Source organism: Hyperoodon ampullatus (genome assembly GCF_949752795.1).
Source record: "Hyperoodon ampullatus genome assembly, chromosome: 14".
Lineage (NCBI taxonomy): Eukaryota > Metazoa > Chordata > Mammalia > Artiodactyla > Ziphiidae > Hyperoodon > Hyperoodon ampullatus.
The window spans coordinates 65,909,848-65,925,388 of NC_136927.1; the positions used below are offsets into that span (position 1 = coordinate 65,909,848).

Sequence of the window (15,541 nt, forward strand, 5' to 3'; positions counted from 1 at the left end):
ATTTGTACTCGTGATTCCCGACCCACAGTGTTAAGGGCAGGCCAGGAGTCTTCAGAAATCCTTCCAACCTTGAGATCTGCGGGGGTCTGGCTGACCTTCCCAGCATCCTATCCCTTTCAAATCCAGCTGACGCCTGTCTGTCTTCTCTCCCCAGATTAGCTGCTGCCCGGGAGAGGAGACCCGGGCAACGCGCTAGGGCGACGGCCCCTGCCCCGAGGGCCGGGATCATGAAAGGCCTCGGTGACAGCCGCCCCCGCCACCTGTCCGACAGCCTGGACCCACCACACGAGCCCCTGTTCGCAGGGCCTGATCGCAACCCCTACCTGCTATCGCCCACGGAGGCCTTTGCCCGCGAGGCTCGCTTCCCCGGGCAGAATGCTCTGCCAGGGGACGGGCTTTTCCCGCTCAACAACCAGCTGCCACCACCGAGCAGCACCTTCCCCCGCATCCACTACAACTCCCACTTCGAGGTGCCAGAGGAGAGCCCCTTCCCCAGCCACGCCCAGGCCACCAAGATCAACCGGCTGCCCGCCAACCTCCTGGACCAGTTTGAGAAGCAGCTGCCTATCCACCGCGATGGCTTCAGCACTCTCCAGTTCCCCCGCGGGGAGGCCAAGGCCCGGGGCGAGAGTCCTGGCCGCATCCGCCACCTGGTCCACTCAGTCCAGCGGCTCTTCTTCACCAAGGCGCCCTCCCTGGAGGGCACGGCAGGCAAGGTCGGAGGCAATGGTGGCAAGAAAGGTGGCCTGGAGGACGGCAAGGGCCGGAGGGCCAAGAGCAAGGAGCGGGCCAAGGCTGGGGAGCCCAAGCGGCGCAGCCGTTCCAACATCTCGGGCTGGTGGAGCTCCGACGACAACTTGGATGGTGAGGGTGGCGCCTTTCGCAGCGGTGGCCCAGCCTCTGGACTGATGACACTAGGCCGCCAGACAGAACGCAGCCAGCCACGCTACTTCACGCACGCCTACAACACCATCAGTGGGCACATGCTCAGAGCCACCAAGAACAACACCGCCGAGCTGACCGCCCCACCACCTCCGCCGGCACCCCCGGTCACCTGCCCCAGCCTTGGGGTGGGCGCTGACACCAACTATGTCAAGCGGGGCTCCTGGTCCACTCTGACCCTCAGCCACGCCCATGAGGTCTGCCAGAAGACCTCAGCCACCTTGGATAAGAGCCTGCTAAAGTCCAAATCCTGCCACCAGGGTCTTGCCTACCATTACCTGCAGGTGGGTCCCTGCCAGGGTCAGGGTAGGGTGAGGGATGGTGGGGAAGGCAGCAGTTTGAGGCCCAGCTCTGTCACAGATTAACTTGGAAAGTTGTTTCACTCAGGCCTCTGTTGACTCGCCTAGGAAATGGGTGACTGGTGGTGTCTTGCTAGTAAGAGGATTCCTTCCACTGGTCATGCTCTCAGCAGACCGGCCCTGAGTAGGGACCAAAACACGTCCCTTCCCTTTAGAAGAAAAATATGGAAGCTGTGCCTTCTATTCCCTCCGAGGACCAATTGCATGGCATTCTGCTTGCCAGCCTCCTGCCTGGTACTGCCCCCAGACTGGGGGCTCCTTGAGGATAGGGACCATATCTGGTGCAGCTCTGTGTCCCCAGGGCCCAAGACAGGGTCTGTCATACAGGAAGTGCTCAAGAAACATGAGAGGAGAGAGGGGTAGATGAACAGATGGACCCTTGAATGAATAGAGTGAGAAATAAATAAGACATAGTCCCGATTATCAGGATGCTGGGAGAGAAAGACACATGAGCAGACATTCCTGTCAGCATGAGCGGAATGTGATGGAGATGAGCAGGGGGACTGCAGGAGCCCCGAGGCCCTAAATCGGTTTGGGGGACTAGCTTTTTTCTTTCAAACACTAATGTTTATTGAGGCACTTATTATGCACCAAGGCTGCACTCCTGGAAAGTGGCAGAAGGCTCAGAGACATCTCTGCTGCTACACTTGTGCTGGGTCTCTCAAGGGCAGGGTGAGTGGCTGAGAACTGGATGGCTCCCGGGACCAGAGCCCAAGCTGTGGGTGAAAGTTACAGGAAGTAGATTTCGGTTCACCTGCAGATGGAAGGGGCTGCTTCAGTAGGTAGTGAGTCCCTCATCCTGGAGGGCGTGTCAGCACAGGCCTGGCCAGCCTTTGGGAACACATGAGATGCATTTTTTTTTTTTTTTTTTTTGGTACACGGGCCTCTCACTGTTGTGGCCTCTCCCGTTGCGGAGCACAGGCTCCGGATGCGCAGGCTCAGCGGCCATGGCTCACGGGCCCAGCCGCTCCGCGGCATGTGGGATCTTCCTGGACCAGGGCACGAACCTGTGTCCCCTGCATCGGCAGGCGGACTCTCAACCACTGCGCCACCAGAGAAGCCCCATTAGATGCATTTTGAACCGGATGAACATCAAAGTCTGACCTGAGTTCTTGTCATTCCATATAAAATTCCAAAGACAGTGAGACTATGGGGGGAGAAGGCTGTTTTTTTCAATAGGAGGGAAATGAAATCTAGGCAGTGTTTTATATATTTAAGGCTTTTGTGGCTCTCAATCTACTTCCTTAGCTTAGAAACATCAGAGCGGGTGGGGTGTGACCTAGCTCCCTCTCAAATGATATGGTTTAGGGCTTCCCTGGTGGCGCAGTGGTTGAGAGTCCGCCTGCCGATGCAGGGGACATGGGTTCGTGCCCCGGTCTGGGAGGATCCCACATGCCGCGGAGCGGCTGGGCCCCTGAGCCATGGCCGCTGAGTGGGCACGTCCGGAGCCTGTGCTCCGCAGCGGGAGAGGCCACAGCGGTGAGAGGCCCGCATACCACAAAAAAAAAAAAAAAAAAAAAAAAATGATATGGTTTGGTTTGATCACGTGAAAATGCTTCAGAAACACGGTGAAACGGTGGCCCTGCAGGCCCTGGAGTGGTGCTGCCTGCTTGCTCAACAGGAAGTAGGTGGGTAAGGGCTGGGGAAGCAACAGATGTTGAGCAGGGATATACAAAGCCACCTTCCCAAGGGACAGGTGGAGGTAGGAAGGATGGACTAGCAAATGGTTTGGGGTGGAATGTGCAGGTCCTGGTGACTGGCTGGGCAGTCAGTTGGGGAGGAAGGTGTTAATGGGAAAGCTGCAGGCGGGGGGAACCTGGGATGGGAATCCCAGGCAGGGACCCTCCCTCAGCCAAGAATCAGCCACTGGCAACGTGGGAACTGAGAAGAACGTGGTCTCTCTGCAGGCGTGGTGATTTGGGGAGTGTAGTGTGCATGGCGAAGAATGGGTGTGCTGTGTACACTGAGAAACGTGTGCCTGGGTGTCCACGGTGACATATAGACCCAGTGAAGGTGTGTGCTCTGTATGTGTTGAGGCGGGGACACGGTGAGGAGGGGCAAGTTGAGACGTGTCCGCGGCGCAGTGGTGGCTGGTGTGCACGTGAGGAGGTGTGTACGCTCTGTGTTCACATCGTGCACTCACTGAGGGGCGGGCACATGATGAAGTGGCTGGGGTGCATCCCTGGGGACAGGGGTGTGTCCTTGGGGAGAGGGGTGTGCGGGGAAAGGGTATGCTTGCTCTCTGAGGTGCATGTACATGGCACAGCGTGTTCACCCTGTGCTTGGGCTGAGGTACGTGTGAGTGCTGAGATGAGCATACTCCATAAGGAGGTGAATATCCACTGTGTGGACACATCGGTGGGTATCAAGTGAACAAGAGTGTAGACAGTGTGTGTTGCCCCGGAGCAGCTGGCAGAGCCTGGCCTCAGAAGGGCAGGGGAGGTCCCCTCCGTTGGTCTCTGCCACTGTAACCACTGAGGACCAGGGCTGCCCTCACAGCTGTGACCTTACTTACCCTTATCACAGCCCCCTTCCACAGATGGGGTCCCTGGAGTTCAGATGGGAACACTGAGCCCTTTTTCCAGCTCACCACATGGCTGCCAGACCCCACAAAGCCCTAGTGCTCTCTGTATCTCAGTTTACCCACCTGTAGGATGAGGAATATTGTTTGGCCCCAAAGACCTCACCTCCGTACTGGTGTGCTAGGGTCCCCTGACTCATCCTCCCCCACCATCCTAGGGTCCAGGGACCTCTCTCAAGCCTGCTGTTCTTATCTGGGCAGTGGGATCATAAGCCATCCACTGAGATAGCAGGGGAAGTAATGGGAACACAGGGGTTGCTCAGAAGGGTAGCTGCAGTGGAAGCCATTGTGATCATTCTGCCTGGGCGGTTTTGCTGGGGCACACTCAGCCTGGGATCCACGGAGATCTGAGGCTGGAGAAGGCCACATAGTGAAGCTGTGGCAGAACTGGCTCTGGAACCCAGGTATCCTTCCCAGCCCCGGCTCTGCCCTGCTGATGGGTGCCTTTAGTGGCAGTACCCAGCACCGAAGGCCGAATTCCCTGAAGTGGGCAGCGAGGGAGCTTCAGGGTCCTGGAGATGGGGGTTCTAGCGTGCAGCTCACTCCCCAGGTGATGAGCCTGAGGCTGGATGGCCGGCGGCGTGCTGGGGGTGTGCGCTGCCCCCCGAGCCACCCTTGCTGATAGCTGTCCGCCCATCCCCAGGTGCCCGGAGGCGGCGGCGAATGGACCACCTCGCTGCTGTCCCCGCGCGAGGCGGACTCCACGGGCGAGGGCCCCATCCCGTGCAGGCGAATGCGCAGCGGCAGCTACATCAAGGCCATGGGCGACGAGGACAGTGACGAGTCCGCCGGCAGCCCCAAGCCCTCCCCCAAGACGGCGGCGCGGCGCCAGAGCTACCTGAGGGCCACGCAGCAGTCGCTGGGAGAGCAGAGCAATCCCCGCAGGTGAGCGCACAGTCCCGCCCCCTAGAGTCGCGCCCGCAGGCCAGCCCTGCCCCCAGAAGCCCCACCGTGGGAGAGCCTCTCCGAAGTCCAAGTCCCGCCCCAGGAAGCCTCTGCTCACCAGTGAGTCCTGCCCTCTGGGAACCCCGCACCAGAAGCCCTGGTCACCTGTGAGTTGTGCTCCCTAAGGGGACCACTCCCTTAAAATGAGCCACGCCCGCAGGCTTACCCAGCTCCACTGGGGCCCCGCCCACTTGTGAGCGCTCCTCTGGGAAAGCCTCTTTACACTCGTACCGCCCTGGCTCACAGGCAAGCTTTGCCCTCTAGGTGAGCCCCTCACAGGTATGTCCCACCCCTGGGAACCTCGCCTTCCTCCTCTTCAGCCGCCCGCCCGGAGATCCCAGCCCCACAGATGAATCCTGCCCTCCAGCCTCAGACCCAGGTGAAGCCCCGCCCCCAATGATCCAGGCCCCCTAGGTGAACCCTCCTTCCGGTTAGCCCCCTTCCTGAGATCTTCGTACTTAGGTTGGCCCCTGCACTTTGATGAGTTGACTCCGGAGAGCCCCGCCATTTGGTGAACCCACCCCATAAGCCCCCCACAGCTAAGTCCTGACCACAGGTGAGCCTTATCCTTTGGTAAATCATAAGGGGAGTCTCTCCGGAGTGATTGGCCCAGGTAAACCCCGCCCACGGGAGCTACATCCCCAGATGATTTCCACTCGTACAGGGGAACTGCCCCAGGAGACCCTCTTCTTCAGGTTAGAGAACCCTGCCCTTAGTGAGCCCACCCCTTGTGCCAGCACTGCCCAGGGAAGGCCAGAGCCCCCTCTGCCAGTGCCCCTGTAATTGACCCCTGAGTTGAGCTGAGTTGGGATGAGGGAGGATCCAGAAGTCAAAGGGAGATAGACAGCCTTCACCTGTCCCATCACCCGGCCCGGCATTCCACCAATGGAGCCCCATCCTGTTGCTTTAAGACTGGGAAGAGTTAGTGAAAGTGTGGAAAATGAAACACATGCACACAGGAAGCAACAATTAACATGTTAGAGAGAGAAGTGAGCCTTTCACATGCAGAAGTCACCGTGGGGATTAGAACAGAAAAGAATGAGTGTAAAACAGGTGAAAGTTGGTATAGGTGATGCAGAACCCACTGAGGAAGAGAAACAAAAGCAAGTCAGAAACAGACAAAGGACTTGGAAGAGTTAAAGGAAACCGGCTTAGTCCTAGTTCTTCTACTCCTGGGGGGCAAGAGCCAAAGCTTCACTGGAGGAGGTAGCCTGGGAGGACTGCAGCAGAGGGAATAGAGCAGGGCAGGTGACAGTAGGCTGAGGCAGGGAGTCTCACTGGCTGGGACAGAGGCAGGGAATGGCCTCCAGGTGGGAATTCAGGACACCACCAGCCATTCCTAGGTCTCACCCTCTCTGAGCCTCAGTTTCCCTAGCTTTAAGTGAAGGGGGCTGAGCTAGATGATCTCTAAGACCCCTTCTCCTCCTGAGATCCTGCAATTCCTTGAATGACCTGTGGGCATGGAGGTGGGAGAGGTGGGCAGGACCAGGGCCCAGGCCTTGAATGAGAGGGAATTGATAATAGTAGTACAGGCATACCTCAGACCACCGCAATAAAGTGGATATGGCAATAAAGTGAGTCACACGAAATGTTTTTGTTTTCCAGTGCATGTAAAAGTTATGTTTACACTATAGTCTAAGTGTGCAATAACATTATGTCTTTTAAAAAGTACATACCTTAATTTTAAAATGCTTTATTGCTGAAAGAATATCTGCAGAACGCAGCAAAGTGAAGTGCAATAAAAGGAGTATTCCTGTAGTAACAGTAATGGGGGCCATCTGTTAGCCGTTGCTGCACTCTGGGCTCTCTGCCTGCCCCAGTGCCCTTGAATCTGCATCACTGAAACCTCCTTACAGCCCCAGCAGGCAGGCACAGTGACATCTCCCACTTTATAGGTGAGGAAACTGAGACTTAAGGGGTGACGACTTGCCCAGGGTCACCCAGTGAGGAAGCTGGATTCCAATCCAAGTTTGTCTATGTCAAGACCCTGAGCTATTGGAGGCTTGGACCTTATTTCCAGAGCGGGGGAGTTGGGGAGGGGGAGGCCCAGGGTCAGGTAGATGTGAGAAAGATTGAAGAGCCAGGGCTATGGGGAGAAGTGGTGAGTCTTCAAGGGCCTGGTGGAGGCTACCTGGACATTGTGTCAAAACTGATGACCTTTGGGCAGCCCTGGCCGGAGGTCAAGGCTGTGGGCCTTGACCCATCTCCTCTGTCCAGCCCCTGGAATTGCCCCAGGCCTGCAGAGAAGGGGGCTGTAGAATTGAGCTGGTGTGGCCCACCCCTGGTTTGAAACAGTCAATAGCAAGCTTGTGCTGCCACCTCACGGTTGCAGTGGACATAACAGGTGAGGGCCACTGGCACCCTCCAGACTCACAAGGCCTCCAAAAGCTGGGAGCAGCTCTCCCCTTGCCCATCACCCCCTCTACTACCCGGGATGGCAGTGACTTCCATTTTACCCTCTGCCGCTGGATAACCTTGGCCCATTTTTCCCCCTCTGGGCCTCAGTTTCCCATGCTGAACAAAGGGTGGGCTGAGCCCCATCTGCTCCCCATCCCCACCAGGAGTCTGGACCACCTGGATTCAGTGGACATGCTGCTGCCTTCCAAGTGTCCGAGCTGGGAGGAGGACTACAACCCCGTCAGCGACAGCCTCAACGACTCCAGTTGCATCAGCCAGGTAAGGGTGGCAGGCAGCCAGAAGGTCAGTGGGCTTGGGAGAGCCGCAACTCCCACCCAGGAAAAGGACAGACGTCCAGGTCCAGCCTCTGTTGAGTGGTCCCTGAATATCTGCCCTGTGCTTCTGTTCGGTCTTTGGTCCTGAAGCTGCCTGTGTGTGTCTCTTCCCCACTGACTGTCCTGCGGCTGGAGAACAGTCACAGGGCCTCACGTTGATGGCCTAAGCTGTGGGCCCAGAGGAAGGGGCCATACCACTGCCTTAGACCCAGGAGCCCTGAGGATAGGGTACTGGGGACCTGGGTTTGAGCCCCAGTCTTATCACTGACAGTATGAACCCAGGACAAAACACCCCCTCCCTGAGCCTCAGTTTCCTGATTTACCACCAGAGGGTGATAATTCCTGTTTCAAAGGGTTGTGAGGAATCAATGAGATAATAAACATAATGTGCTCAGCAAAGGGTGGCTCCCTTGATGGTTAGCATTGTCATCTTGCTGTGTGACTTCGGGCAAGTTGCTTCTCCACTCTGGACCTCCATGTCCCACCTGATCAGTGGATAGTTGGACTTCCAGTGCCCAGCCAGCTCTGCCACTAACAGCAGTAAACTTGCTGTGCTATACTATTAATTCTCTCAACCATCAGCTAGCTCCTTGATCCCTCACAGCCACCCCCAGAGGGGGCCTTATCATCCATATCCCCATTTCGTAGATGAGGAAACTGAGGCCCAGATAGGTGGGGTCACAACAGCTAGGAAGAGGCAAAGCTAGGCAACAGCTAGGAAGAGGCAAAGCTGGGCAGAGATCTAGGGCTGTCAGACCCAGACCTAGACCTCAGCCCCTACCGTGTTGTGCACAGTACTTTACAGTTTGCAAAGGGACGACCAGTCAAGGCTTGAGAGCTCCCCCCATAGTGTGGATGGGGAGACGAGGCCCAGAGAGGGCAGACATCTGCCAATAGTAGCACAGTGAGGCAGTAGAGGCAGCCAGGTGCAGACCCAGCCACCTCTCTGGGCAGGAACAGACCCCAGGTCCCACCGTCTGCAGCCCCATGGCCTGGGCTAATGGACTGCTTAAAACTTTCGGATCCCAGCTCCTCACCACCCCATATTCCTGGCCCGGCCAAGCCCCCACACCCCAGCCCCCATCCTCAGCACTGTCGTTCCCACGCTCCAAGGAGATTGACCTCAGATGTGGGGAGAAGGAGAGCCCCCCACCCCCGGCCAGGGGACCCTCCGCCCCACCATCCTCATCCAGGCCCCACCAAGTCTCACCTGTACCGTTGTCCTGGCCTCCGTGCCTGCCACCCCCCAATCTCTTCTCAGCGGCCAGAGGGAGCTTGTAAAAGACAGAAGTCAAATCACGTCACCTGCTCCGAAGCCTCCCATGGCTCCCGCCTCACCCTAGTGAAAGCCAGACCTGTGAAGCCCGGCCTCCCTCTCAGATGTGCTCCCCGACTTGCTCTGTCACTCACTCTGCTCCAGCCACTCTGGCCCCCTTTTGCCCCTCACACACCTCATTCCTGCCCCAGGCCCCCTGCATTTGCTCCTGCCTCTCCCAGGAGCATCTTCTCTCAGATCTTTGCACAGCTGGTTCTTCTCCATGTCCCAGGTCTTGGCTCAAATGTCACCTCAGAGGGACCTGCCCTATCACTTGCCTCAGGGGGTCCCTGGGGCCCTGTTTCCTTACTCTGCTTAATTTTCTTGACAGCACTTCTCACTATCTGGAATTATACTTGTTAGTTGATGTCTGTCTCACTCTTAAGACTGGGAGTTCCCTACAGACGGGGACCTTGCTGTCTTGTCCCCACAGAGTCCCCAGCACATGGCACAGGGCACGTAGGTTTGCTGAATGGACGGCGTCCCTCCCTGTCTCTCCCATCCTGCTTGTTCTCTCATCCCTCAGTCTCCCTGTCGGTCTGTGTCTGTCTCCCTCTGTTTTGCTCTCCCCTCATTCACATTTTTCTCTGACTCTCTCCAGTGTGTCTCATTTCCATGTTTCTCTCTGGGTCTGTCTGTCTCTCTCACACCCACTGTCTCTATCCCCTGCCTGGCCCTGGCACCTGGAATAATTTTGTCCTTTGGCTACACGAAAAGGTACACGGAATCAGCCAGGCTGGGGACCCCAGCAGGTCTCTCCCACTACCCCCTGCCCAGCCCCAGCTCTCCCCTAGCCCAGGGTCCTCTGAACCCCCAAACCCTCATCCCATGAAGCTTGAGTGACCTGAGCCACATATGTCGCCCCAAAGTCAGAGATGTCCAGCTCTGTCTGTGTCTCTGAGGCCTCAACTCCTGCCAGAAGAAACCCCGCTCCCACCAGGCACTGGACTGTGTAAGCCCTGACCAGGGAAGAGAAGTCTCTGGGCTCTGTCCCTAATCTGTACATCCTGGGAGCTGCCTGCCCAGGTGAGAGGCAGCAGACAGGACATCCATGGTCCCAGAAGCCAACCCAGGAGAAAGACTTATAAACAGCAGATTATAAGTCTGCAAGAACACCCAGCCCCAGAAGGAGTGAGCCTCCCACCCCTGGAGGAAGCCAAGACCTCCCAGCAACTGGGCCTCAGCCAGTCTGGGGAGGAGGTTAGACCAGACAGCCACAAGTTCTCTTGCAGCCGGGCCTGAATACCCAACCCTAGCCCCCAGCCTCGGTCTCCCCATAACCCTCCCCCATCTCTTTCCTGCAGATTTTTGGACAGGCCTCCCTGATCCCCCAGTTGTTTGGCCACGAGCAGCAGGTCAGTATGTTTGCCATTCTCTTGTCCCCCAATCCCAGAGGCCAGGGCTGTGTCTCAGGCACCTCAGTGGTGCTGGCCCCTGAGCTGGGCAGGTGCAAGCAGAGCCAGCACCAGGAAAGCCCCCTGCAGTGAAGATGGTGTCAGGGATCACGTTGGTGCCTGGACCTTCCACTCTTTGGCCCTATCGCTTCACTTCTCTGTGCCTCAGTTTCCTCTTCTCAAAAATGGAAAAGAATGGGCTAGGATCTAGGGATGGGGCAAGAATAACCCCAGGATATTGGCATAACATTGTAAATCAACTATACTTGAATTAAAAAAATGTTTTTTTAAATAATAACCCCAAGATAAAGGAAGGTGTACCCTGAGAGCTTCTAGCTCCCTCCTTCCTCTCATCCCCCAAAGCCTGGGAAAGGCCTGGGGAGACTGTTCCATTTGGACAGATCAGGGGCTGGGGGCATTGGCCTTCACATCCCAGCCCCCAGATCCCCTGACTTATCTCCTTTCTTGGGTTCCAATAAGACCTTTAAGGATGTTAGGGTTCTGGAATGAATGCAGAGACTTTTCAAGCTTACCAAAGGTGGTGAAGATGACGCCAGTCCTGGCACTGTCTGCCTGTCCTAAGGGTGCCCCATCCCACGCACACCCATCCTGCCCCTGGAGGTGGTCCTCTCCTCCCCCCCAGGCCCCAGCCCCGAGGCCAGATAGAGAGGCAGGGAAGGTGCTCTGGGCCCAAGTCCTCATTGTGGCCAGGAGTGGCAAGGGACTGATCCAAGGCCACACGGCCTACAGGGCAGAACTGTGACTGGCTCCACATCTCCTGATTCCAGCCACGGATGCCTCATGTGCCTCCCACCTTCATATCATAATTTTTCTTGAGCACATTGTTGCAGAGGGTCTTTGGGGAGCCCACAGTGGGCCTGGTGACCTCTTCCTTCCTTCAGCAGCCTCATGATAAGGGTGTGATATGTTCACATGTAAAACCCCCAGGGCAGTTCCCTGCGCATAGTACGTCCTCAATGATATACATACCAACAGCACTAACCAGCTGGCCTCTCCCTGGGAGCTTGGGAGCATATTAACTGACACTGACAAATCTTTGCACTTGCCCCATAAAGTTGCCTGTAATAACAGGTACAGGTTATCAGGTGCTTAGTGATTAAGCATGTGATTATGAATGATCTCATTTCATCTTGATCACAGTCCTGTGAAATCTGGTCTCTAATTAGCCCCCATTTTACAGATAGGGAAACTGAGGCACAGAGCAGTTAAGTGACTTGCCCATATTCCTCTTGTGAGAAAATGATGGAGCTGGAAATGAAACTCTGGCAGTGTAGCTCCAGAGGTGGGCCATTACCGTGCAGTCCCTAATCAAGGCCTCATCGCCCTTGGCAATCACAGGGGCCTCTCAATATACCTCAGGTTGCAGCTTTGGAGGATAAACACCTATCTTTTTAATACCCTCTCCAAGTGAATTTTGGGTATGTCACATGGCCTACGTTTTAATTTATCAGTGCTGTCTGATAGAATTTTCTGTGATGATTGGAAGTGTTCTATAATCCATGCTGTCCAATAAGGTAACATGAGCAAGTGAAATGTGGCTAGTGTGACTAAGGAACTGAATTTTGTTTTATTTTAATTAATTTAAACCTAAATAGCCACACATGGTTAGTTGCTACCATATTGAACAGAGCAAATTTAGACCTTTCCAAACATATACTCCAAATTGGGTGATGATCAGGAATTCCCTGGCAGTCCAGTGTTCAGAACTCTGCGCTCTCACTGCCGAGGGCCCGGGGTTCAATCCCTGCTCGGAGAACTAAGATACCACAAGCTGTGCGGTGCAGCCAGAAAAAAAATTGGGTGATGATCCATTCAGTCATTTTACCTGATGCAGTGCCAGACGAGTCCACAGGCATTCTATTCCATTTAGATAGGGAAACACTGATCCAGGGGATAGTGCTTGCCTGCCTGAGGTCACACAGCCAGGTCCAGGGCACAGTGGCCCCATATCCAGCTTCATCTTTTCCTCCACATGGTGCTCAGTCAACTTTTGCCCCATCCCGTGTAGCCCAGGTGTCTTCCCGGACCCCCACCCAGTGTCCATCTTTAGCCAGCTGACTCCTCAGCTTATACTCTGTGATCCCCAGGTACCAAGATGGCCTGAGACATGGGTCAGACAGACCCTTCCAGAACCATTGGAGAGTGTATGTATGGTGAGCCCCCTCTACACTCACACCCCCAGCTGCAGATTTGTAGGATCTTGTTTCTAGAGGGACACTTAGAAACCATCCAGATGAGGTTGAACTAGACGTGAGATGGCAAATAGCATATATACCTCCATTCTCCATACTGTCCATGGCAGATGTGAGTAATCAATCCTCACAGCCACTACCCTCATTCCAGTATTATTTTCTCTCACCAGACTATTGCATCAGCTTCATCTCTGGCCTCTGCCTCCATTCCAGACCCTATATCCCACATCCATTCTGTACACCAGGGCTAGATTAATCTTCCTTAAATATACATTTGGAGTATTGATTCTGCTACTTCCTCACTGGGTACAACTGGCAAGTATCTTCCCCTCAGTAGCCCTCAGTTTCTTTGCTTGTAAAAATGAAGGAATTGGACCATAAGATGGTAAATATGTAACACACCTACTGCCACCTCCCCATTCCAACCTTCAGGGCAGACGTTACTGATTATAGCCTTCTTTCTGGCTGAATTCAGATATGACCTCAAAATCTATTAGTTAATCATTCTGGACACACAAGATATAACCTAGCTAACATCCTAGAAAGTATGTTTACTAGTTTCTCCTCCATTGTAGAGATGGGAAAATTGAGGCCCAAAGAGGTGAGAGAGTCTGTATATTTCTTAAGGGCTCCATCTGCCCATCCCGTGTCCTGAGTGAGACGGGAGCAGGAGGGTGGGCCGAGGTGAGGCCCCACAGACTCCAGCTCTGCAGCTGAGCCGACCACCAAGCACCCCATCCCTCCCCAGTGGGCACAGCCGGCCCCTGATGCCTGCTTTTGCCCTGACAGGTACGGGAGGCAGATCTGAGCGACCAGTATGAGGCAGCCTGCGAGTCGGCCTGCAGTGAAGCAGAGTCGACCGCGGCGGAGGCTCTAGACTTGCCGCTGCCCAGCTACTTCCGCTCCCGCAGCCACAGCTACCTGCGCGCCATCCAGGCGGGCTGCTCACAGGAGGAGGACAGTGTTTCCCTGCAGTCCCTTTCCCCCCCTCCCAGCACCGGCAGCCTCAGCAATAGTCGCACGCTTCCGAGTGAGTACCGAGATGGGGGACCCCTGGGACCGTTCCTGGTGGACCGGAGGTGGGGAGGAATCCATGGTTGGTGAGCCAGGATTGGAGGGGTGGCTAGCAAAAGTAGGAGGCCTTGGGGCTGGACTTCCCACCAACTGGTGAACTGGAGCTCAAATGGCAGCAGTGGGGTGGGGTGGGGGCTGTCACAGAGGCAGATGTCAACACTAGGGGTGAGGTGAGGGGGTCGTGAGGGCTGGAGCTTGTGAGATACTTGGTTGCCCCTGACTCTCTAGACCCTGGCTCTTACTGAAGCCCTACTTACCTGTTAGGATTAGTTCAGGTAGGCAAACCTGTGGGGAGGGTGGGCCCCTGCAGGGAAGAGGATGGGATCTGCATTGAGCCTTCTCAAAGGGGTGGGTTTGCAGGTTTCTCTCATATTCACAGTCAGGGACAACCTATCCTTTCTGATACTTGTTCTAAGTTCTCTGACAATAACCCAGGCATGATGAGAGAAAAAGGGGACCCTGTGTCCCAGAGCAAGCCATGACCATCAAGACCCAGGAAGATCATAGCACAATTTCTGGCTTAATAGAACCTTGATCTCACTCTGACTAAAGAGTTTTCCTCCCTGAGCCTCAGTTTCCCCATGTGTAAATTGAGGCATAAGCCAGACCCCAGAGAGCTCTTGGGGGAGATGAAATAAGGCTGTGCCTGGAGAGGTTTAGGTGGGCCCTTGCACATGGTAGGAGCTGACAAGTGTAGCTGTTATTACTGGTTCTCAGACTTGACTCTGAGCCTCCTGACAATCAAAGGCATTGAGGTTGGATTATTGTAGGAAAACCACGTGTTTCAAGCGCTCAGTTGGTGTTTGATATAAATAAATGAGCCTGAATCTTATGGATATTCTATACACAAGAAACCAGCTTGTTGACTGAATGAACTGCAGAGGCAGGGGGCAGAGGAAGAAACCACTTTGTTTCACTATTGCCTTTCAAATCGTGGCTGATATCTGGGCAGATCCCCGAGCTTTTCCAGTCATTTTGAGACCTTAAGGAACAGTCTCATTTTCAGGTATTGAGAGTCTGGTCTCATTTCAAAACATCAGTCTCATCTACTTCAGACCTCACGCACCTGCAGCTAGGGCCTGACTGGGCTCAGAAGCCCACAGTGGGGAGCTGGGCGTGGTGGTCAGTGTCTTCTCTGTCCCTTGTTCATCAGTGGCCATTTCTGGTTCCTCACGTGGGAGGGGAAGGTCGCTATGTTGTCTGGCATCAGGAGTATCTGTGTGACAGATGCCACTTGCTAGCTCTTTCTCTTAGGTGGTGCTTTCAGAGTTTCTCCTATCTTGCAGGGCCCTTGTGGTGTCTTCTTTCCTAGCATGGGCAATCCCCCTCCAGGCCACTGCTGCTTATTCTGCCTCAGCTTCTCCAACCAGTGGTCCCCCTCCTCCGCACTCAGCCTCTGTTTGCCAGGGGACCTGGCCCTGCCAGGCAGGCATCTTGGGCAGACTCCTCTGATGACGACTCCAGCCCTACTGTCTCCCTCAGCTCCCGCTTCACCCATGTGAAAATGAGGCCTGTGCCTTGCAGAACTCTGAAAGTATAGGCTGGTCTGCTACAGTCTTCCTTCTAGACCTGCTGTCACAGCTAAGCCTGCCAGCCTCTCCACATTAGAAGTCTCCAAAGCAGGTGTCGGGATCCAGTTTCTTTGGCCTCCAAATCCAGGGTATCCCTGCCAGGCTCTCCCAGGCACTCTGTTACAGTCTTATAAGAGTCTCAGGTAAAGGATCAGATTCCCCACATCATCAGGCCCAAGGAAAGTTCTCTAAGCAGGAGGTGGACCTGGGGAATCAGATAGCACATCAACAATTTTCTTCAAATAAACCTTCACTCACCAATCTCCCCCGACCCCAATCACTCATGAATGGACTGAAGATGGGTGATGGGCTACACGTCCCAGAACTGTCTGGGTCCCTGTATTGGTCAGCTATTGCTACAATAGTGCTACAAAGCAAACAACAACAAAATCAATGTAATACAACAAGTAACGTT

General features: G+C 55.0%; 1 protein-coding gene across 3 annotated transcripts in view; it reads left to right on the forward strand.

Annotated features, from left to right (window-relative positions):
- Positions 1-227: 227 nt before the first annotated feature.
- Positions 228-15,541, forward strand: part of DLGAP4 (DLG associated protein 4) — a gene marked incomplete at its 5' end in the record, with an annotated part of 91,801 nt that continues 76,487 nt past the window's right edge. For 2 of the 3 annotated variants that reach the window (XM_079719857.1, XM_079719856.1), the window contains 5 exons: positions 228-1,226; positions 4,526-4,767; positions 7,389-7,503; positions 10,179-10,229; positions 13,271-13,511. In XM_079719857.1, the coding sequence (XP_079575983.1) occupies positions 228-1,226; positions 4,526-4,767; positions 7,389-7,503; positions 10,179-10,229; positions 13,271-13,511 (1,648 nt within the window). The remainder of the gene's footprint in view (positions 1,227-4,525; positions 4,768-7,388; positions 7,504-10,178; positions 10,230-13,270; positions 13,512-15,541) is intronic. The other variant, XM_079719858.1, reaches the window with a different exon arrangement.